The 24,000-nt window shown below is 38.9% G+C and overlaps 2 protein-coding genes across 3 annotated transcripts in view; one reads left to right on the top strand and one right to left on the bottom strand.

The window, feature by feature from the left end:
- LOC135104827 (serine-rich adhesin for platelets-like) overlaps window positions 1-21,597 on the bottom strand; it is a 29,202-nt gene extending 7,605 nt beyond the window's left edge. For both annotated transcript variants that reach the window (XM_064012477.1, XM_064012485.1), the window contains exons 1-10: window positions 18,827-21,597; window positions 15,013-15,216; window positions 12,746-12,894; window positions 11,993-12,121; window positions 11,417-11,598; window positions 10,959-11,151; window positions 8,635-8,809; window positions 8,110-8,289; window positions 4,108-4,332; window positions 3,190-3,492 (exon numbers count right to left, since the gene is read on the bottom strand). In XM_064012477.1, coding sequence (XP_063868547.1) covers window positions 3,190-3,492; window positions 4,108-4,332; window positions 8,110-8,289; window positions 8,635-8,809; window positions 10,959-11,151; window positions 11,417-11,598; window positions 11,993-12,121; window positions 12,746-12,894; window positions 15,013-15,216; window positions 18,827-21,539 — 4,453 coding nt within the window. In that variant the 5' untranslated portion in view covers window positions 21,540-21,597. The remainder of the gene's footprint in view (window positions 1-3,189; window positions 3,493-4,107; window positions 4,333-8,109; window positions 8,290-8,634; window positions 8,810-10,958; window positions 11,152-11,416; window positions 11,599-11,992; window positions 12,122-12,745; window positions 12,895-15,012; window positions 15,217-18,826) is intronic.
- The window catches only part of LOC135105339 (uncharacterized), an 8,324-nt gene continuing 5,915 nt past the window's right edge, over window positions 21,592-24,000 (top strand). Inside the window, exons 1-3 of the mRNA XM_064013522.1 lie at window positions 21,592-21,726; window positions 23,163-23,340; window positions 23,431-23,541. Coding sequence (XP_063869592.1) covers window positions 21,592-21,726; window positions 23,163-23,340; window positions 23,431-23,541 — 424 coding nt within the window. The remainder of the gene's footprint in view (window positions 21,727-23,162; window positions 23,341-23,430; window positions 23,542-24,000) is intronic.

The raw sequence follows: 24,000 nt of genomic DNA, 5'->3' as shown, positions 1-24,000 counted from the left end.
ATCTTGTATTCTCTCCAATCCAGTGGGCAAATGTGTTCTACATTGACAGCGTCAAAAGTTTGTATCCCCATGACATGACCCCTCCCCTGGTTGTCTGATCTTCCCAACAAACTTCTTAGCAGTTAAAATCTCCTAGCAGTACTACCCTGTCATTCTTACTCATTATTCTGTCCAAATAATCTCTTGTGTCTTCCAATAGAATATCATAATCTTCCATCTCCCATGAGCTTGTCTTAGGTGGGACAAGCTCATACCACAACAAAGGTCCTTAATCCTTTTCCTGCCTGTTTTATCTTCACTTCAATCATTTCCACTTTTCCTTTTCCAAAAAATACTTCTTTCATAAGAACATAAGAACATAAGAAATAAGGGAAGCTGCAAGAAGTGACCAGGCTTACACGTGGCAGTCCCTGTATGAAATATACCTACCTATTTCCATCTATTATCCTCATCCATAAACCTGTCTAATCTTCTCTTAAAGCTCTCTAGTGTCCTAGCACTAACAACCTGAGTACTGAGTCCATTCCACTCATCTACCACTCTATTTGAGAACCAATTTTTTCCTATCTCCTTCCTAAACCTAAATTTTTCAAGCTTGAACCCATTATTTTTTGTTCTACCCTGGTTGCTGATCCTAAGAATTTTGCTTACATCCCCCTTGTTATAACACTTATACCACTTAAAGACTTCTATCAGGTCCCCTCTTAACCTACATCTCTCTAAAGAATGTAAATTTAACAACTTCAATTTCGCATCGTAAGGAATACTCCTCATCCCCTGTATCCTTTTAGTCATTCTCCTCTGTACTGATTCTAATAGACCTATATCTTTCCTGTAATGTAGGAACCAGAACTGCACAGGTTTAGATGAGGTCTGAACAGCACCAAGTATAACTTTAATATTACTTCCGGACTTCTACTTTTAACACTCCTAAAAATGAATCATAGTACCCTATTTGCCCTGTCTCTGGCCTCTATGCTCTGTTTCCTTAGACAGAGTTCAGAGCTAACTACAACTCCTAAATCTTTCTCGTACCCTGTACCTACCAGAGTTTGGTTGTTTAATGTGTACCTACTGTGTGGGTTTCCTCTACCTGCACTAAGTACTTTGCATTTATTGATATTAAATTGCATTTGCCATCTATCCGTCCATTCATTCATTCCATCTAAATCTGCCTGCAAGGTGATGGCATCCGATTCTGACCTAATTAATCTACCTATCTTTGTGTCATCTGCAAATTTACTAACATCACTACTAATTCCACTACCCAAGTCATTGATATATATTGGAAATAACAATGCCCCTAATACTAATCCCTGTGGCACCCCACTAATTACATGACCCCACTCGGATTTCGAACCGTTTATTACAATTCTTTGTCGCCTGTCGCTAAGCCATGACCCTATCCAGCTTAACACCTTCCCATCTATCACGTGTGCCCTAACCTTTCTCAGGAGCCTTTGATGGAGTACCTTGTCAAATGCTTTACTAAAGTCCAGATATAAGATATGATATCATTTCACTTATAGCTCTTTTCTTATCAATATCATTACTGCACCATTTTCTTTTCTATATTTTTCATCCACATGTATTTTCCCTCACCAATATTAACTGCAGTAATTTAATCACTTAATTTAGATTCAGTAATTCCAATGTCAGGCTTATTTTCTCTTAAGAAATCATTTTTCTCTTCTTACACTGATAAAATCCCATTGATATTAGTATATGCCACCTTTAGCCCTTTCAACTCCTCTCCATTTCCTATGTACCACTTCTTTAACTTCATGTCTGCTACTTTCCAATAGAATTTCTTTTCTCAATCTCAGTTCATTCCCCATTTTTTTTCCTTTGCCTGATTCAACATATCATTAATTTTCTTTCATTCCTCTCAGGTCTCTTCTAATCCGTATCTGTTTATAGTTGTCCTTTTTTGACAGTTTCCAGGCATTAGCCAGTACTGTTTCAGCACCAATTTGAGACCTAACCATAACTTTTATTGGCCTGTTACCTGCTTCCACACATTTACCGATACTTGTCAGTTCTTCAGTCTCTTCCACTGTGCTGTCACTTTCCTCTTCAGCTTGACTAAACATTTTCTTGACTAAGTATGTGATAGGTTTTACTTCATCCTTGACACCAAACACTATTACACATTTTTTTCTTTTCTACTGTATCCCTAACTACTCCTTTCACTTGATTACTTTCACCACAGAATTTTCCATTTCTTTCTTCAACTGCATTTCTAAAATGTTTTTTATATTCATCTTTTCTTCTTGCTTCTTTGTCCAATCCTGTTGCCTCTTACTAATTTCCTTGACATTTTCTGTGTTTACAACCAGTCTCTTAACACAATCCTTAACTTTCTCCACATAACTGTCAGTTTTTCCTTAGTTCACTGTTTTCTCTTTCTAGAGAAGCTACCCTAGATGTCAATTCAAGAACAGTTTTTTCTAGCATCAGAAGCTTCCTAAATAGTCATCTTTGGTATTTCTGTTTCCTCTAGTTTAAATCTTCTAAAATTCCTCACATGTGGACTTTCACAAATGTCTTCCAGCCAACTCTCCTCCATTTTCTCTTCATCCTTGGCCACTTGTTTACAATTATCAGCTGATCCACCTTACAATTAGGCACTACCACTTTCTGACATTTCCCTTGTTTTTTGTCTGACTACAAAGCAGGACAGTATATATATAGGTCAGGTCCATGCCCTTATGTGATGACAAATTAGGCCTGGAGCCTGTGTTTAGTCCAACTTTTATCTGGAAACACTGTATTTCTGGAGCTTGAGCACAACACGTCCACTCAAGATGCTAGCTCAGCTCAGAGTGTGTGTGTGTGTGTGTGTGTGTGTGTGTGTGTGTGTGTGTGTGTGTGTGTGTGTGTGTGTGTGTGTGTGTGTGTGTGTGTGTGTGTGTGTGTGTGTGTGTGTGTGTGTGTGTGTGTGTGTGAAATTTAGACTCAAGTATTCCTTTTGTAAGGCATGTCAGCCAGATATACTAACAATAAGCTCATTCAATTCAAGCATCTTCCGTTTCTGGTCTGCCCAATATTATTTGAAATACTGATACATTAAACCTGAAGGCCTTCTTAGAATACAGACAGATGACATATTAAGGTTATATATACTTTACTTCATAAGGACTGCATACGGTATGGGGTCCAAAAGCATCATTATGTGCATCTACTCACCAGTATTTCGTGAGCCCATCCCAGCCAGTTTCTTGGCTAGACTGAACTGCTTCCGTCTCTTTGCACGTTGGGAACGAATGATGTCTGCTATGACATCGGTGCGTGCCGAGCCGCCCCCTGATGTAGCTACGTCCTCTAGAGAATCCTTGGGAATACTGGAAATATCCATTGCATCCACCTCAGTGCCACTGCTGCAGCCATTTCCACCCATGAGGGAGTCAGCCATACTAACATCAATGCTGTCAATGGCCTCAGCACCACCCTTTCCCTCCATTACAATTATTGGAGGAATGTTGTTGCTGTCTGTTAGGAAGAAATGCAAATACTGGATAAGTAATCAAAAACTATCTTTATGGCAGATTCTATTTTATCACATCAACATAATAAAGGAAGTGAAAGTGCTGATTTAAAATTATCTAATGAAGAATACAGGTCCCTTAAGAATTGTATTGTACAATCTAGTTATTGAGGTCCTGAAGCATTTGAGAAACTAAATAAAAAAGAAAATTTCCAGACAAGTGGAGCACACAAAAATGGATCCTGTGCCATTCTACATTGCGTGGTCTCCCCATCTGTCCTACTCCCACAACCTAATACTCAGTGACTTTCTATTTCCAAAAGCACCTTTCCTTGGCAGAATGAAGCCTGAAAACCTAATAAATAATAAAACTGAAGCTTTGACTAAAGGATGACAATTTGATATGTCCCAGTCAAGCATTAACATAGTGAACAACATCCCCCACAGAGTTTCAGAGGGCTGGACCTATTGTATAACTGCCAAGGGATTACTTTCAAGGAGACAATGATGATTAGAACATTTTGGATCACACCTCATATATCTCATGAAGTTCTCACCAAAGCTATAATGAAATTTTGTAAAATAACACTTGTTACTTGTAATGAAAGCCCATACAGCACCTATGTCTCCATTTATAAGTTCAATGCTAGACAGCAGTGTTGCATGTGGATCAGATGATGGAGATGCAGAGAGGATGGAGGATGGGCCCCCTGACTCTAGGACCACTGACGAGGAGGAAGAAGGAGAAGAGGAGGATCCGCCTGTTGTAAGAGGAAGGAGCTGATCCACCATCAGATCTTTGTCCCCCAGCAGAGTTAAGTAGTCCAAGCGATTGTTATCAGTGGCTGAAAGTTAAGGTGGAATTATTAGTGACTGGTATCAGGAGCTCAAAAGTTGATATGTTGAAAGGCAAGGGACCCATGACTAAATACTGACATTACGTGAAAATAAACAGACCAGTGCTATAAATTTATTCTTTGACTTATTATCCTTCAGTAATTTTAGATATCATTGTTATTTGTATGCATTTCAATATGTGGCAACTGTACTGTACACATACATAACCATGTTTGTAATTTAAAGTATTTAACCCCTATAGGACTAGGGACATCGATCAACGTCCTTCCATTAAAGGACTGGGGACATCAATTGACGTCTTTGCTAAAGTAAAGACAAATTATGCTATTTTCTGCCCAATTTGCTAACCCAGGCTATGACTACACTGGTTTTGAGTCAAACAGCAAGGGTTGTCAGTCTACAGCCAGCTTCCATCACGGCCAGTTCCCAGGAATGTACTTCCGGTGTATCTAACTTGGCTCACTCATCCCCACATTTCCTTTCCTCCATAATCAGTCAGGTATGGTCGCTAACCACACCATCAGCCACTATAATGCGCAAAGGTAGAGGAAATACCTGGGTATGGGGTGTATGCAAAAATCATGGACAACATGTTTTCTTTATCAAGAAGCCAAGGCTGGGGAAGCCGAACAGACACACGGGGTGAGCCATGCTCAGCATACGTTGACAACACCTCATTCAACTCATATCTCCATAATCAAGGCACCTACAGACTTCCAGATGTTGCCATTCAAAAGGGGAAGAGTTGGTTGTGGGAAGAGTACTGTTTTCTTTCACTCGTTCATTGTAGGTAAGAGTAATAAGCATGCAAAAAGAAGTTATTTTCCATATTTTGAGTTCAACCTGCAGTACTGACGTTACAGTTGAATTACTCCCCCACCAGTCCCTTAGGGGTTAATTGCTTATCATTTTAAAGTAAGTTGGGAAACACTTATGTAAGACACATGGAGTTAATTTACAGTATAGAGTATGCACAATGCAGCATTGAAACTACTACTTGTCAGAAGCCCAAGGTCATCCAAAGCCTGACCTTAAGATTTTTTTTTTTTTTTTTTTTGTGTGTGTGTGTGTGTGTGTGTGTGTGTGTGTGTGTGTGTGTGTGTGTGTGTGTGTGTTGGAGGGGGAAATCATGCCACATATACCAGAAAACATGGTATTTACATTTCAGTTCCTTGAACTGACGAAGTTAATCTTACATAAATCGTGAGGTAAAGGCACATGTGAAATGTTTAACCACTTAGTGATGCATTTGATGTGGCAACCTCTTCTCATAAGTTTTTTTTATTTATTTATTTTTTTAGGAAGAGAAAAATCACTTATTCTTACAGTTATATTTTCTTTAATAACATAATAACAATCCTAGAATAATGAAACTTACAGCAGAAGTGCCTATCCTTCTCCTTTCTAATGGTGCTTTTGTCTGACTCATTATTTTCATTCAGCCAGCAGTAAAGTTTGAATAGCAATAAATCACCAGCCATTTCACAAGGGTGGTGGCTGGTGTGTGTCCATTACAATGGATACACCACTGTGTGTGTGTGTGTGTGTGTGTGTGTGTTGGAGGGGGAAATCATGCCACATATGCCAGAAAACATGGTATTTACATTTCAGTTCCTTGAACTGACAAAGTTAATCTTGGCTACAGCTCACACACCCACAGCTCTTGTCTTGTCTTGCCCTATCTGTTCCTCACCACTCTCCTGACATCTCAAAAGGAATGTTCTTTCACTGTGCCCAGAAATTCTACAAATGTGATTCCTTGTCTAACACCAATTACTAGAAAGTGGGTGAAATTGGCTCATGTTTACACACTGCCATGCATCAGGATGAGGACAGATCACTTTCTTTAATAATTCTCACCTTGAACTACCAGACAAAGAGTTACCAATAAGTGGTCAGGATCAGCTTTGTAAGTGCTGCCAAATACTGTTAAAAATTTGGAAATCAAAGCTTTGTGCTACACTCAATCAAAAGCTTTTGATTTGGTATGTTTGAGCCAACAGCAAAAGTTTCACCAAAATCTCTAAAAGAGGATGACCAAGACTCAGTGAGGAAAGGCAAATATTACCAGTAGAGCAGCCTTGACAGAACCCATACTGGCAATCAGATAGAAGGTTGTGAAGTGATAGATGTTTAAGAATCTTCCTGATGACAATAGATTCAAAAACTTTAGATAGGCAGGAAATTAAAGCAATAGGACGGTAATTTGAGGGATTAGAACAGTCACCCTTTTTAGGAACAGGCTGAATGTAGGCAAACTTCCAGCAAGAAGAAAAGGTAGATGTTGACAGACAGAGTTGAAAGAGTTTGACTAGGCAAGGTGCAAGCATGAAAGCGCAGGAGGGTCCATAAGCCTTCCGAGGGCATGGAAGACATCAGTGCGAAGAATTTTGATAGGTAGCATAAAGTAGTCAGAGGGGGAGGAGAGGGAGGAGCAAGCCCTGAATTGTCCAAGGTAGAGTTTTTAGCAAAGGTTTGAGCAAAGAGTTCAGCTTTTGAGATAGATGTGATAGCAGTGGTGCCATCTGGTTGAAATAAAGGAGGGAAAGAAGAAGCAAAGTTATTGGAGATGTTTTTGGCTAGATGCCAGAAGTCATGAGGGGAGTTAGATTTTAAAAGATTTTGACACTTTCTATTTATGAAGGAGTTTCTGGCTAATTGGAGAAGACTTGGCAAGGTTTTGGGCAGAAATATAAAGTGCATGACATTCTGGTGACAAAAGGCTCAAGTACCTTTTGTGGGCCACCTCTCTATCATGTATAGCATGAGAACAGGCTGTGTTAAACCAGGGTTTGGAAGGTTTAGGTTGAGAGAAAGAGTGAGGAATGCATGCCTCCATGCCAGACACTATCACCTGTGTTATGTGCTCAGCACACAGAGATGGATCTCACATAGTGAGAATCCACAAAGTGTGAACCTATTTTTACAGTAATCATAAGATGTTACTTTCTATATAGATTTACATGGTAGAGAGATGTGTGCAAGGTTGAAGCATAACAGTGCACAGAAAGTCAGCACTGGTATGAACAATGTGCCAACACACACACACACACACACACACACACACACACACACACACACTACACAACATTGACTTTTTAAAGCATTCAATCTAGTTCACCATGGTAAAAGTCATCATCAAAACTCTAAAGCTTGGTGTTAGGGACTAGCTCATATCATGGTTAGACAACCAAGCTGGAAAAGTACAGAAAAGAGCAGCCATCTAAAATTAAGTCATCATCCAACTGAACCACCTTCTCTCTAGTCTGAATCACCTGAATCTCCAGTTGAAACATTTCAGCAACAAATTGTTCACCAACCCATGTCACAAACACCTACTTCCCCCAAGCTTCTGAAAACATACTGAGCAGTCCGCATAAAGATTAATTTTCTCACATGATGAAAATGCCTGGTACATGAACATGAATACACATAATCAGTGTTTGCACACAATGAGAACTAGGTGTAACTTTCGTAAAAAATTCATTCCTTGCACCATTCCAAGAGAAACAATATTAGATTCCATATTCTCTAAATTCAGGAATCCTCACAAATACTCTGCTTATCTTTTTTTTTCTAAAAGCAATTATAAATTTATTATACTTGAGAGAAAAGATGCAAAGGAAAGGAATAGAGCTGCAAGAAAAAAATGTATGGAAAAAAGTGAAAACTTGTTGTGGACACCTCTTTTTGAGTGCTAAAAGACAGGTGTTAAACAGGAAACATGATGAAAAATAACAAAACACAAGAGTCTTCACACTCACTAAGGATGGTGTGTTCCTTCAGCATGTGTTGACGGAGGTTGTGTTTTGAATTATAGTTCTTGTCACAGGTATCAATGGGGCAGTGGTAAGTCACCTTGTTGTTATTTTCCTTTGCTTTCCCTTCATGTTTCTTGAGGTGAACATACAAACTGCTCTTTGCAGTGAACTTGGCATTACAATCTGAAGAAAATTTTATTTTTCATCTCTATTCATCTGACATCATCTCTAAGCATAATTACAACAATAACTAATCATTCAAGTTTCTGTGAATGAAAGCCAATACTGACTGATGACCCCATAGTTTTTTCGGGGTCACTATCCAATCAGTAAATGTACACTTTAATACAGTACAAGATACATGCTAGCCCCGGTGTCAAAATTCAATCAAGATGCAAATTTATATTTTTCAAGACCATGTAAGTTACTGAAATCACTCAACTACTTTTTTTATTCAAGATCAAAATATATATCTATAAAGAGGAGACAATGAAACTATGGCAGAACATGCAGGCCATGGAGACTTACGTTCGATGGGACACTGAAAATTCCTAACACCAGTGTGGATGAGCAGGTGACCTTTGAGGTGCTCTGATCGAAGGAATGACTTCTGGCAGATGTGGCAGGTGAATTTACGGTCATTGGTGTGCTTTCGTTGGTGACGACTAAGTTTACTTGCACTTTGAAAGGACCAATTACAACCCTGGAAATTTGTTTAAAATCTATTAGCACAAACTTTGACAGACCTAAGACAGACTCATGACAGAAGGATCAATGACATCTGAACAAGATTTCAAAGGACTGTCTTACAAAAATCTGACATTTTAGCCAAAAAGGTCACTGGCATTAACATCTGTAAATACCAGAATTTGAATCAGAACCTTAAAACAAGAAGTCAATATGGCAGCTGTCAGTCATTTTCTGACAACCAAGCATGAATCATTTTACTGTAATCAATTTCTTCCAAATCTAATTTCTCATTTTTGTGATCTTTTGAGTTTTCTACACAGAAACTGATTTTATACAAATGCACAGTGTGTTGCCTTTAGTTATCTAAAATCATGTTGCTTATATTTGGTGAAAAAACAAAATTAGGAAACATGTTATGGTAGCAATATCTATTCATCTAATATATACGACTCCTGCTCTTAACATGTTAACCAAGTTTGGAAACTCAGCGTTCTCGCCTGCACTACAGAGTCCTCTCGATGCCTCCCTGTCGGTGTCCATTGGACCTTTACAGAAAGAGGCGGCATGTATCATTATGATGGGATAGCCTATGGTGTAAAGCGTAAAATTCCATGGTAAAAATACAAACCAAATCACTGACCACTTATATTTTTTTCCTCTATGGCTTATTGGTGCACCAGTGTACCAGGCATGGCTTGGCACATATATGTACCAATTTGCAATGCACTGATGATGTTATTCTTGTTCTTCTATTTTATGTAGTTTATGGTGCATATAGGAACTAGTATCAATACAGTATTTTATATTTTGATCAGCTGTGCATGGGAAAGCTATGCCAATCATAAATTTTTTTTTCCTTTTTAACAGAAATTAACTAGATTGACTTTTACAGAGGATGAACAATTTCTTCACAAAGCTCATCGGGTGATTCAGAAGATCCATATTTTTCTGTCAATTCAAATGACCCAGACGATTTCTCTGAAGAAAGTGATGAGACAGAAACAGATGAGGAGCAGGATGAACAAGTTGATGAACCAGATAAAGATGATTCTAACTCAGGAAGAAATGGAGACAACACCTGATCTGAGTGGTTGCCTGTTATTTCAAAACAATGCATCCACTGGGAAGCAATGCCTTCACTGGGAAGGAAGAAATGAGTGTCAATGTAAATAATGCAAATGGTGAAAGTGAGCTGCTGCCTACTGATGTATATGCTCTATTTGCATCTGATGACATCAGTGATATTATTGTTCATGAAACTAACAGGTATGCACGAACAGAAAATGAATGCTGAAAGAGTAACACATAGGTCAAGATTAGTTTCGTGGAAACCTACCAGCAAAGAAGAAATAAAAATGTTCATGGGCATCGTCATTTACATGGGATTAGTTATGAGGCCTGAAGTTCAAGTCTACTGGTCTAAAAGTATGTTGCATGATGATCCCTTTGTACCAAAGCTAATGTCAAGGGAAAGATTTCTCTGTAGAATTCTGCATTTTGTAGATATGGCTCACGCAAATTCTGCAGATCAACTGTACAAGATCAGACCACTGACTGACCTACTTATTAACAATTTTCAAGCTGTGTACAAACCCAGCTCTAAACTTCTTGATGAAAGTATGGTGTCATCAAACAATACGTTCAAAGCAAAGCTCACAAATATGGGATGAAGGTGTACAAAATTTGCAAACCTGAAGAGACATACATAGAATCTGAAGGTTCATGTAGGGCAATTTCCTTTAATTTCTTTTAATATAATTTTTACCACCTAACAATACTGTGCTGCTACTTACATATCAAGCAATAAGCACCATTATAAATGTTGTTAGTGCTTTAAAATTATGAAGATCACTTTTCATCACTTTCATTATTTACAATTAAGAATCCCTCTTATCAATCTTCAAGATTAATGACAGCAATAAGTAGATTTCCTTAAGTTGTTCCCAGTAGTTCTTGAATCATGTTATAAGAGGCCCTTCAACACAAGTTAAACACAGGTACATATTTTTTCAAACCTATTCATGATATTGATATTAAAAATTGTACATGGAGATCTCTGAAAAACTAATATGCTTCAGCAAAATAACACTCCAAGATATTCATTATTATTTATGAAAAATCACTCCTTAAAATTATATGCATGAAACATAGTCTCTACCTACCTCATAAGTACAAGCAAATGGTCTCTGGCCGGTGTGGACTCTCATGTGTGCTTTCAATCTGCAGGGCTTGTCAAACTTTTTGCCACAGCCAGTCCACTGGCATCGCAATTCCTCCTCTTTGTGGTGGCTGCGCATGTGTGATGTCAAAGAGTTTGGAGTGAAGTAAGACTTGCTGCAACCATCCACACCACATCTACGAACAAGATGAAACAAGTCAGTCTTCAAGAAAACACTTTTACTTCACAAAATAGGCAACTTCCAATATATAGTGTGGTATTTTTTTTTTATTATTTAATTTGAACAGAAATTAAGATGGTTTGAACAAAGGAATATAACAATCATGTTGTTAAAAATAGGAAATAGGAAATAATGATAAGAAATCTCCAAATACAAACAAATTTTTTGTAATAAACTCATTTATCCACATTAGCACAAAATGGCAAACTACTACTACTCACTTATAAGGGGCCTCAACATCCTTGTGTGTTTTCATGTGCACTTCCAGCTCACGCCGAGTATGGTATGCTTGGGAGCACTCTGGCAAGGCACACAACCAACTTTTGGGACGTTGATGCAACCGCAGATGTGTGTTCAGATTATAAACGGTAGTGAACCTTCTGTTACAGTTGTTTTCTGTACACTGGAGAAATAAGAGTGGGGAAAAATCAGTAAATTACATTACCAAAATTTAAAGGAGCAGTTGTTTGATGCAGCAGAACTCATTGTCTGTATATGCAAACAACTTAAAAGTTATTTGAGAGAGAGAGAGAGAGAGAGAGAGAGAGAGAGAGAGAGAGAGAGAGAGAGAGAGAGAGAGAGAGAGAGAGAGAGAGAGAGAGAGAGAGAGAGAGAGAGAGAGAGAGAGAGTCTCAAGGGTAAGGTGTATGGACAAGCAAAAATGACAACTTTTCTCCCAAGGCCACATCCTTCAAGAGCTCCTCAGAATAAACATCAGTGCAAAATAGGCTAAATAACAATACAACAACCTGTGCTAGATTCCACCACTATACCAGCACAACTAACACAAAACTCACCACAAAGTCCCGCCGTTTAAGATGTGTTTCAATATGTCGCTTCAACTTGTACCAGGTGTAGAAGGCCCAGTCGCAATTTTCATAGTTGCACTTATAGGGCCGGATTCCATTGTGTGAAAGGAGATGTACCTGTAGTTGGTAAATGAGAAAACTTTAACATTCAATCCACAGATCTAAAGGAAAGTGGCTACAATATAAATTCAACCATGTCACTGATCTATTTCTGTACACATCTGGCCTTGTGTCAAGTCAATGGGGTAGCACACAAGAAAAACCAGGATACACAAATAAACTTGAATCATTTATATATCTCCAGAATTACTTTGTGCAACAAAATTATGTCTAAATAAGTTTCATATTTTTTTCATGTGTAATATCTCATCCAGTTCCACTGAAACTATACTCAATCATATCCTCTCCTTTTTGCACACATTCACTCCTTACCATACCTGAAATTTTCATTTATTTTTTAATATCTTCATGATAATTTTCAATACTCTCATAACATTTTTTACAAATTCTGAAGCAGTATAAAAAGTACATCCATGGATATATTCACCAATATACCAGTGTATACATAAAGACACACTCATACAAGAGAGAGAGAGAGAGAGAGAGAGAGACTGAATACATGCAATTGCACAATAAATACTTTCATAGTTTGACGGTAAAAGGAAAAAGACGATAAATGTAACAAAATAAATAGAAAAATCTATGGTAAGTTTATAATACACAAGTCAAATCATAAAATACCTTGAGAGAGGAAAGTTTTGGGAAGTGCTTTGAGCAACCCTTGATAGAACAGAGCCAGCGTTTGCCCCCTTGTGGCGAAGGCTCACACTGGAGCAAGTCAATGTGAATACCTAGTTCTTCTAGAGCTTTGTTGGCAACCTCATCTGACACTGCAAGTACAGTAAGAAATTAACATATGAAATATCCAACCCTTCAATATACTCCTCCCTGATGGTAACATTAGATTGTGATTTGTGTTTTTAAACAACTGACCACAACCAATACCAAAGAGTAATTGATTTCACCCTTTATAAGAACCACAAAATATCGACAAAATCACATAATACTCTAAGCAATTAAATAACTCTAAATAACATTTCTTTGCTCACCATATACATCTGCAAAAAAAGGGTATGATTATCCTTCTACAAATAAAAGAGCCTAATCTATTACACAATATGCTTCTAACATGTCCGCTATTTTCATAATACTTCTGGTAACTTAGAAAGGTCTTAACAAAACATGGAATGTTATTCCCCAAAAGTGGTTTCCTGAATTCTGGTCACATGTAGGCTAGTAAAGCTACAACTTGGCCTCAGTTCATACTCCAGCATTTTTCTCCATATTCATTTTAATGCATGTCATTTATCAGTCAGATATATGATCAGCAATATTTTGATGAAAATGCTGAATACTCTGCATTTTTATAATTTGTGGACAAAATTCATACCAAGCAAAATCTGTGACAGCAATGTTGACTTGTTGGAAGTATGGACTAATAATGATTGTTTACAACTTTTATATAAATCTACTTGAAATGAAGCAAGTCTCATCAACTATCAAATATGTATAATACTTGCAAAGTAGACTGCAATCTTCAAATGAACCCATGATAAAGGTAACTACTTTGGGGAAAGAAAAGGAAGATGACAAATTAAGAAATCTAGAATAAGCATATGTACTTTAATGCACATGATGGGCCATGAAAACATCACTGATGAACAACTCAGTATTTTGCAAGGATAAACAAACAGCCAACCATTCCAGTAGTGAAGGATGATGACTGAAATTCAGCTCCATTTCATCCTCTACCTTCCACTTCTGGCACAGCAAGAGACAGACTAATGAACTGCATGTATGCTGCCTTTTAGGTACTCTTTGCACACACTGAACAAATGTACTTAAGATTATTATAAAGCTAACATTAGCACCATAACTGACCCTTAATGCAGATAACTAACAAAGCCCCCATGATTGTTATTTTATTTTATGCATGATATCACTAATTTTTTACTCACAAAAAATGCTGAATGGATCTTTGAAGAATGAATGCATTTTTATTTCAAAAGTTTTCTCAGTCACAGTATTTTTAATCCAGATATGTTCTAATAAATGTTTATTTTAAAGCAAGACATCCAATAACAAACAAAACAAATGTGTAGACTTAATACACTTCATAAGTTCATTTCTCTTGGCACACAAAATTAAAACTATTCCACAAGGAGATAGAATAAAGCTAAGACACTTTTTTTTTATTCTGACAAACTTTAAATGAAAACTTTTTCAAATCCTTAGCTTCTAAAAATAAATTAATTAATAAGATGAATAAATAAAATAAACCTGGAACTTCTTGTGTACTGACCAAAAGTTGAAAGACCCTAAAACATAACCTTGGAACCTGACAATAATTATGGTTCCATCATCTAAGGTACTGCATTTCATACCTCCTGTCTGGAGTCCCATCTTCACCAATGGCTTCTCATAGATGGCTAATTTATCCCACCTTCAAATAAACTGGTGTTTCAACTTTTCCCTTCAGGAAATGTGCTCTCTTCCATCACTTCTTGTCTCCTCTTCTGAGAGCTATTTTCTTCTGGATCAAGTTTTCTAAGATTGAAATTATCCACACATGTGTAAACTGATACTTTTTTTTATATTTCTTTTAAGTCAATATCCTTTATATTTCACAGGGATTGTCACCACTGCCACCACTGTCCTTTCCATTTTGTTAGTCTCATAAAAAATAAATTAATTAATTAATTAAAAAAAAATAAGGTGGAACAAACTGGCCATGAGAAGCAACTGCCAGAAAATGAACTTTTGAGTCAAGGTACAGCACCTTAGATGTCAGAGCAAAAATTATCATTAGGTCCTACGATAGTTTTGGGGACTGATGCACAATGCACTAAAGTTCACTTCACTTTAGCATTTCTTTAACATAAATATCCATTACCCTGAAGATAAGATCCTCTCCAAGGGCTCAAACAAATCTGAGAAAGCTAACTCACCAGTAGATATGTCTAAATTTTCTTCATTGACATCTTCATCACTCTGATGATTAGCTGAGGATGATGGTGACTGGGCTGAAGTCTGAAGAAGATCTGGTGAGACCAGTGATGAGGCTGAAAGTTTATCAAGGACAGAGGGAACAGAGACCATAGTAGGTGGAGCACCAGGCCGCAGGGAGACCCCAACACCCTCTGTCTTCACAGCTGCAAAACAAAGAATGACGAATGGAGACATCACCACATATACCTAGTGTCTGAAGAGTTAAGATAGTATGTACTCATTCTCTAGTCCTCAAAACAGATATCAGGACAGAATGTTTATTACATTACACTATCGTGCACTCAGTCACCTCATGTCTACACCAGATGTAAATTTGGAATCCTCTAACTTATCATGCACTGCAAGCCAGACTTGGCTTGATTTAAATCAAATTATTTAAATCAATTTAAATCAGAATAAAAAAATCATAATATAAATAAAAATTAAATATACTCTATTAAAAATTATTTAAGTGTTTATTGGGAGTAAAATGTCACGATTTAAATAAAAATTAAATATACTGTATCAAAAATCATTTACCTGTTATATTGAGAGTAAAAAAAATAATGATATAAATAAAATTAAATACACTATTATTAATTATTTATGTGTTATATTGGGAGCAGAAATTACAATTTACATTAGAATTAAATATACTGTATTAAAAATTATTTACTTGTTATATTGAGAGTAAAAAAAAGATCATGATTTAAATCAAAATTAAATATACTGTATTAATAATTATTTAAGTGTTATACTGAGAGTAAAATATCTAATAATTTAAACTATATATATATATATATATATATATATATATATATATATATATATATATATATATATATATATATATATATATATATATAAAGGAGAAGGAAGAACATGTGAACTAGTTGCACAGGTAAAGTATCAAGTCTACTTGTCCTGTACTGAGTGTACTGATCCTGTACTGGTCCTGGAACAAGTCAGGCACCAGTGAATCATTGCCATCTCTTACAAGAAAATATTCAAATACATAAAAAAAAAAGAAAGTAAGGTTTTTATGTTAATAATCACAATAAATGTAATTATGAAGTTTAATGGGTTTAATTCTTTTTAATACTTTAAAGTAACAGATCTGAATAAACTACTAGTCCTACTTATGATTTTTGAGAAAAACTCATGTTGGGTAATGTATATTAAATTATGATTTCATTTAACTTTGGCTAAGTTTAATACAAGAAAATGGCCTCATAAGACTGAGAAGATAATCAGTGCAAGCAAATAAGGATTAATGCAAAAAATAAAAATAAATAAATAAATAAATAAATAAATAATAAATTCTAAGAAATCTTATTTAAATAAAATAAATTTATTATTATTTTTTTTTAATAATGATTTTTCCAACCTTGCTACAAGCACTAAGGTGCCTTAGTACACTTCACTCTACAATAATTCTAATTCATAATCTCACTGAATTTTAAAGTTCATCCACTTCATACATATCATAGGACTAATTTTGTGGCTGTGGACACTGCACAACTAATTTATGCAAGTCAGCTTCAATATAACAAGTAATAAAACTATTTTAAACTCCTGTTAAGTGACAAACTGAATTCTGCCACTCACTAATCCCTTAGTATATATCTGGCAATGCTGCCCTTTCTGCTGAAGCTTCTTTGCAATATTCCAGGACAAAAAGGTCACCTAGCCTATGCAGAAGGTTGCCTCTAAGGGTGCATCCACACGGTCAAACACTGTCTGTCGGACAGTGTTCCATATTATAAGGCAAAGCAGGATGACGTCATGAGCATTGAAACAAGGGAAGTTTATCTGGCAACAAACAGTCGTACCAGATGAAGTTGTATACCACAGTTTCTACTCGGTTCACCAGCAAAAAACTGGCAGACAATGTTCAAAGCTGATGTTCACTGGCAACACAGATATTTAAGAGTGTTAGTGTGGGTATGGCAGACACGTGGTTGTTGCTAGCATCTAGTGCAGTACATCATAAATAACCATGGTGCACAGTAAAAAAAAATAAAATAAAATACTGCTACATGATATTGTATGCACTGTGTGAGAAAGAAGTGCGAAGAAGAGAATGATGTGAGAATGAAAGGGGAAGCTATGCAACCATTTTAAATGAACTGTAAATTGCTCATGATCAGACCTTAGAAACTATATGCAGATGGACCCAAAGCTAACCTTATTCATCGTGTGCCTGGCAACTTCATACTTCCATGCCTCTATCCCACCAGACAGTGCCCGAAGTTTTGAAACTATGAATACAGGTAATGTCTGTTACACCCTTTGGTGCTCACTTATGACTTCATCAGCACTCCTATCCTCTTCCTATCACAATCTGGTAACAGCGGGTGTTCAATGGACAAAGTTCAACCATGTGGTCGCACCCTAAGATTCTCCCAAAGGCTAACTAAGCATTCCTTTGGTCTGGGGGTCGAGAAATTCACTCTCTCTTTCTCACATATGCATTTTTTTCAAATCAAGTTACTACAATCAAGGTCACCACTAACACACATTTTCTACTGCAAATTACTCATAATGGGGATTGGTTTTCCTCCTAGTCCCACTGTAATGCAGGGGAATTAAGATCCTAACACAGGGGTGGACTGCAACAAGCCACAAAAATTTGTAACGCAGGGCAGGACAAGTGGAGAGGAAGTGGATCACCAAGCCACCCACAGTGATGGTACTGAGTGTGCTGCCACCACCACCACCACCCTCCCACCCACAGTGATAGCAATGAGTGTGTTGCCACAACTAATGCCACACACTCTCTCTCTCTCTCTCTCTCTCTCTCTCTGTCTCTCTCTCTTTGTCATGACACATGTAGTGTGTGTGTATGTGATATTGACTTTTATACTATTTAACCCATTGAGTTCATGTTAGTTGTGAGAGAGAGAGAGAGAGAGAGAGAGAGAGAGAGAGAGAGAGAGAGAGAGAGAGAGAGAGAGAGAGAGAGAGAGAGAGAGAGAGAGAGAGAGAGAGAGAGAGAGAGAGAGAGAGAGAGAGAGAGAGAGAGAGAGAGAGAGAATTACAAAGAATTCACTAGAAATGCTCTTGAATTTTACATAAAATTTAATTATATACAGGTGTACATCATGAGCTACGGAGCACAAGTTCAATTTACCAGAAAATTTTACTTGCAGTGCAGCTTTACATCACTGAATCACAAATATCTGAGAAACAAGAGACTGTTGCATTATAGCCCAGGCACTAAATCCAGTCGTACATAACAAACAAATAATAAGTGATAGACACCTAACAGGTTGGATAAATGGCTCACAGTCTGCCAAATAACACTAAACCAAAGAAAAAAGATATGGTTCCAAACTGAGTGAAGATATTTTCAAGCATTAAATGTACTGCACTGTCTCACTAACTATACTAGATAACTGACAATGTATCTTAATAATCACGGTCTCTAACTGCCTATAGATCACTATCAATTTTTTGGTGGGTGATACCATATGCTATGGGTAAAATTCCACATTGACATTTCCATAAATCATTTTCAAAAGGAAGTGACCAAGACGAATGAGTGCATCAACACAATCATTAGAACAGGCCGTGTTAGTAATGACTGCAATTTACTTTATCTTGAGAACTTTTTTTTTTATTTTCAAGCCATAAAAAAAACGAATAAAAGACATAAATAAACATGCACTACCACCATGTATGAATGTAAGAGAGAACTAGGAGAAAAGTTACTCTTTCAAAATTAGTTATAAAAAGTCTACAAGGAAGAACAGCAGTTCACCACACACTTACCATGAGACTTATCAGGTATGGCTGTCTGAGCAAGGCAAGGGGGCTTGGGTTCTGGTCTCAGAGATGGTGTGCTTTCCCCAGAAACCTTCTGTGGAGCAAGGCCTGATACTGCACCCTTGACTGTGGTCAGCACAGTGCCATTCATTGTTGAGGCGACAGATGCTGGGATAATGACTGGACCTGGCGTGGGTACTGTGGTGAGCAGTGGGGAGGTGCCAATGATTGTTGGACGAACACCAGCGCTGGAGGTGCTACTCGTCACAATGCGAGCACTCCCACTCTGAATGGTAGAGGTAGTGGAGCTCGAGACAGCCTGGCGGAGCAATGCTAGCTGTCCTTGCTGAGAGCGGGAAATTGGTGCCTTGACCTCCTGGAAGGCCTGGTTGATTTCAAAATTCTGTGGACCAGAGACAGACTCTTTTGCAGAGCCTTTGGCTGAACGCACAGCCCCGTGCTGGTGCACTTCTTGGATAAGCCGGTGTGCTGTGTGGGCTGACCGCAGCAACTGCTGTGGTGTCAGGCCAAGGGGATCAAGGTGAGGCTCTCTGATGCTGGACACAGCACGCACCAAGTCACAAGTGTTTATCTTGAAGACAGTGTGTTCACCATTGGATGAGACAATGCTAACTGAGGTGAGGTTGGCACGGCGGTCAACAGTGATGGTGACATTGGCAGTACCTGGTTTGTGATGCACAGGAATCATCTTGACTGGTGCAAAGGACAGTGCAGAACCTTCCTTGGGAGCTGACACTCGCTGTGACCTTGCCTGTGAGGTCTGGGAGAGTGCTGGCTGGCTTGTAATGAGGGGCCGGAATATAAGTGCTGGCCTGGTGGTGGTGGCACTGGTGGCTGTGGTAATGGGCAGAGGGGTTGTAGTAGGGGTAGCAGAGGTGGAAGTCACTGGAAGGCCAATCCTCAGCTGCACCACACCCACAGGAAGCTTCTTGAACTCCCTCCTAGTTGATCCTCCAGGAATCTTGAGCAGCTTCTTGGGAGCAATGCCCGAGGAAGTGGTGGTAGAAGAGGAGCACAAGGAGGATGAGGAGAAAGTGGTTGAGGTTGTGGTGGTAGCGATGGCTGATGTTAGTGTGGTTGTGGTGGTGGTGGCACTGCACGTAGCTGTCACTGTGGTGGCAAGTAAAGGTGTGGTTGTCTTGGACACTAAACCACTGCCTATGTTCAGCAATGGCAGGGCCTGAAAGGAAGTTGTGACTGCTGTAGTTGCTGCTATTGTCACTGGTTGTTGCAGTGGTAGCTGCTGTACTTGCTGCAATGATTGTTGTGGCTGCAGCTGCTGCTGTTGTGGTTGCAGAGGTGGTGTGGTAGCCAGAACAGTCTGTGGGGGTGGCATGGTAGCAGCCACAGACTGACTGGAGGTAAGAGAAGCAGAAGCAGCCTTCCCCAAACTCTCCTTATCTTGGGGCTCTAATTTTACCAAGAAGGTTCCTGGAGAAACACTCCTTTCCAACCTGGGTGCCACCTTGCTCAAGCCCTCAAGTGTATCAGTATCAGCTCCTGGGATCTCCAGGGTATCGTTGGAAGCATCCATAGCTAGGATGCTGGACAGCTTACTATCAATTTCATTGCTGGGGCTAGCTAATAGGTCAGGGGGCATTGCAGCCCCATCATCCACTTCTTGTCTCCCAAAAGGCAGAAAAATGAAGTCTTCCTCCAAAGAACTATGAACTGAGCCACCACTTCGCTGAGATCCGCTCTTCACAGGAGCTTCATCAAAACCCAAAGGTCGACTGGCCATGTTCTCAATCTCCTGTGGACTCATGAGCTTAATGGGCTGGATGCTGCGCACCATCAGATCTAGATCATCAGAGGCACCATGCCCACCAGATCCTGCTGCTGCTGCATTTGCCTGAGGACTACTGACTGGCACACTGCATTCCATTGCCTCGTGGAGAGGGGACTCTGCCTCCCCAGTTCCTTCCTGGCTGGGAAGGCCAGCACCATCCTTCTTTTCAGAGGTGACAGCTAACAACAGTTCCTGGGCCTGGCGTGCCCATTCCTCATGTGCCCCAGGCAACAGTAACTCTTCAAACAAGCCCCGATCATCCCCTGTTAGGGATGGCAAGCTTTCCACTTTGCGGTTACCCTGACGACGATTGGGATCTGTCAACAGCAGTTCCTCAAACAGACCCTTATCTACTTGCATCAGAGTCTCAAGCCTCTTGGTGAAACTACTCCGGCGACTTCCGCTGCTGCCAACAAGACCCTCCTCAGAGAAAGAGAACTGGTTAAGCATCACACTGGAGGAACCACTGCCCTCACTGCCCTCTTGTCCTGTCACCTGAAACTGTGCACTGCCCTTCAGGTTTAGGAAGTCGTTCACATCCACCTCAGATGACTTGATTTCGTGGTCAAAGTCAAAGCTGGAGAGGCTGTCACTGCGGGTCTTGAGCCACTCCTCGATGTGCTGCAGGTCCGCCCCGAGGTCGGAGGAGGGGTCAACATCGTCCTCGGGTGACCTAAGGATCCCGTTCATCACATTATCCCCGTCACAATTCCCCATCCCTTCGCTATCACTAATACTGCCGCCATGTTGAGCGCTTGTGCCATTACTTAGGGAGGACGCCCTGGATAACTGCGCCACGCCCTGCCCCTCACCGCCTGCCATGTCACTCCCCCCATTCTTGAGGACGAGCACACGTGTACCCTCGCCAGCTTCGTCGCGTGAAATGTTTAGGGTTCCGTTGTGTGACATGTGAACCCCCGTCTCGGCGCCGCCTGTGGGGCCCCCGCGAGAACAACGATCAATGAGAGGCTCGCAGGCTAGGCCCCCACCTGTGTGCGAACCAGCCGAGGACACGCCTACACACCCAAAGCGAGTTTACCCCGGGCAGGGCTCTGTTGAGGCTCAGGAACTAGCAAATGCCTTTGTTTACGTCCTGGTACAGCCTTCATTATTCGTTGTCATGGAATGAAAATACGCAGTTAATATCTAAAGATTTACCCAAAGCTAAAGTGCATGATACCTGACTGCACTGATTTCACTTAAAGCAAATGTCTTAAGTAGATACTGATGAATGAGTCATAAAACGAGTTTACATAAACTAGTGCATGTCAAACAAATGCCAGTTTATTATTTTTTTTTATCATTTTGACAAATGTTTGGCAAGATTTCAATCTTCTAGGAATTATAGGAATATCTTTGAATCTCTTCACCATCGTGGATATTGAAATTAAAGTTCTCTGTATATCTTGAATGTTTGCAAGGACTGTTTAAAGGGTTTTCTGTAGCAACGAAAGTTCCGTACTTATAACATTTAGGAAAAAATAAATAGATAAAAAAAATATATATATATATATATATATATATATATATATATATATATATATATATATATATATATATATATATATATATATATATATATATATATAATGGATGTACTAAACTCATTTAATCCTATCTTATGGTGGCAAAAAAAAAAAAATGATCGAGAAGATCAGTGCTTGACAATGAAATGCACTGAAATGTACGTACAAGGCAGAAAGCCTTATTAAAACTTGGTGATTAAATGTCGTTAGATAAATTCCTGTATGAGAGATAAAATCCTATATAAATACGTAATATGTAAAAGAAATTTTAGCATCATTATGATGCATCAAAGACAAACTGATATATTACCTCAACTATCCCCCTGATTCTCAATTTTGCCATCACAGAAAGCTAAGTGATAGAAAAAACACTGCAATCTTACGGGAAACTGAGCAAGAGTGCATAATATAGTAACTATCTCTCTCTCTCTCTCTCTCTCTCTCTCTCTCTCTCTCTCTCTCTCTCTCTCTCTCTCTCTCTCTCTCTCTCTCTTAATACCATATGCGTAGTGCACCAGAGTTGGTGCATAACACGCATTTTTGAGTTAGCCGATGGTGCGGGAGAGCCGAATGTGCAGGGAAGTAAATGAATTGCTTGTGTCTGATTGTATTGAGGTGATGTGATAGATGAATGCGTATTACTCTCTTTTTCTCTTTTTTTTCAGTGAACAAGCTTGTTTCAGTCCAGTATTAATGATTGCATGCGCTAGTAGCTATTGGGATGGTATGTTTGCCATACATGTGTGTGTGTGTGTGTGTGTGTGTGTGTTGATTGTGCTGTACAAATATTTATGTGGAGCAATAGCTGTGATTGCACTGAAGATGAAGAACCATCCAAGGTACTAATGGAATTGATAACTGTAATGGGAGAGGATGATAAAGAATGGTTGATGGGACTATTGCAGGAAATAGTGAAAGATGTACAGATACCGGATGAATGGAGGAAGAACAGGATTTGTGCTGCGTTTAAGAATAAAGGAGATATATTAGAGTGCGGAAATTATAGAGGCCTGAAGATGACGGAACATCTACTGAAAGTGATGGAATGGACTGTGTATGGGAGATTAGGGCAAATTGTAGAGATCAGCAGGACCCAGTTCGGATTCGTGAAAGGAAGAGGAACTATGGATGCTATGTTCACTACAAAGCAGTTACAAGAGAAAGGTGTGGAGAGAAATTAGAAGGTACATAATACGGATTTCTTGTGGTGTCTTCTTCAGTTCTTCGCAAGCTCCTCAGAAACAGGCATTTTCCGATGCATCCCTTTCGCGCAGATCTCCTGGGAGCTTCGGAACCTTACAACTACCCGCAAGCGCTTGCGAGAATTGTTGGCAGGTACCGGGGCGGAACAAAAGACAGCCACTCGCGGGCAGAGATGCAAACATGTTAGATGAAAACAAGCCGATGTGGGTGTATTGTTTTCAATAAAATCTCAAACATACAGAATTATCTGCATACAAGTTAGTTATGAGCGAAAACCATTATCAAAACTGTAGCTATGAATTACCTGCGACCTGGAGAGCTGCAAGACCTGCTTCTTGCATCACAGTTTCCCCTTGCTCCATTCTACAATCTCTAATAATAGACCATATTTCGTTATATCATAATACTTTCAGTCTGTCTAGACAGAATAGATGATAAATAAAGATACCTAAGGGAGTGTTGTACGATCCGGACCTGAATTTTTTTTCTTCTTTTATAATTTTCTGCATTTTTTCCGCTTCTTGTGATATATGTAACGTTCTGATAAAAAAAAAAATCTTTCCCTTATGTAATGAGGTTTTCTGTCATGAAATTCCATGGTTTCGCCCGCCGCGAGACGTGTATGATTTTTTTTTTTTTTC

Source organism: Scylla paramamosain, chromosome 1, assembly GCF_035594125.1.
Source record: "Scylla paramamosain isolate STU-SP2022 chromosome 1, ASM3559412v1, whole genome shotgun sequence".
Classification (NCBI taxonomy): domain Eukaryota; kingdom Metazoa; phylum Arthropoda; class Malacostraca; order Decapoda; family Portunidae; genus Scylla; species Scylla paramamosain.
The sequence above is the reverse complement of the archived record's forward strand: the minus strand, read 5'-3'. Positions and strand labels throughout refer to the sequence as shown.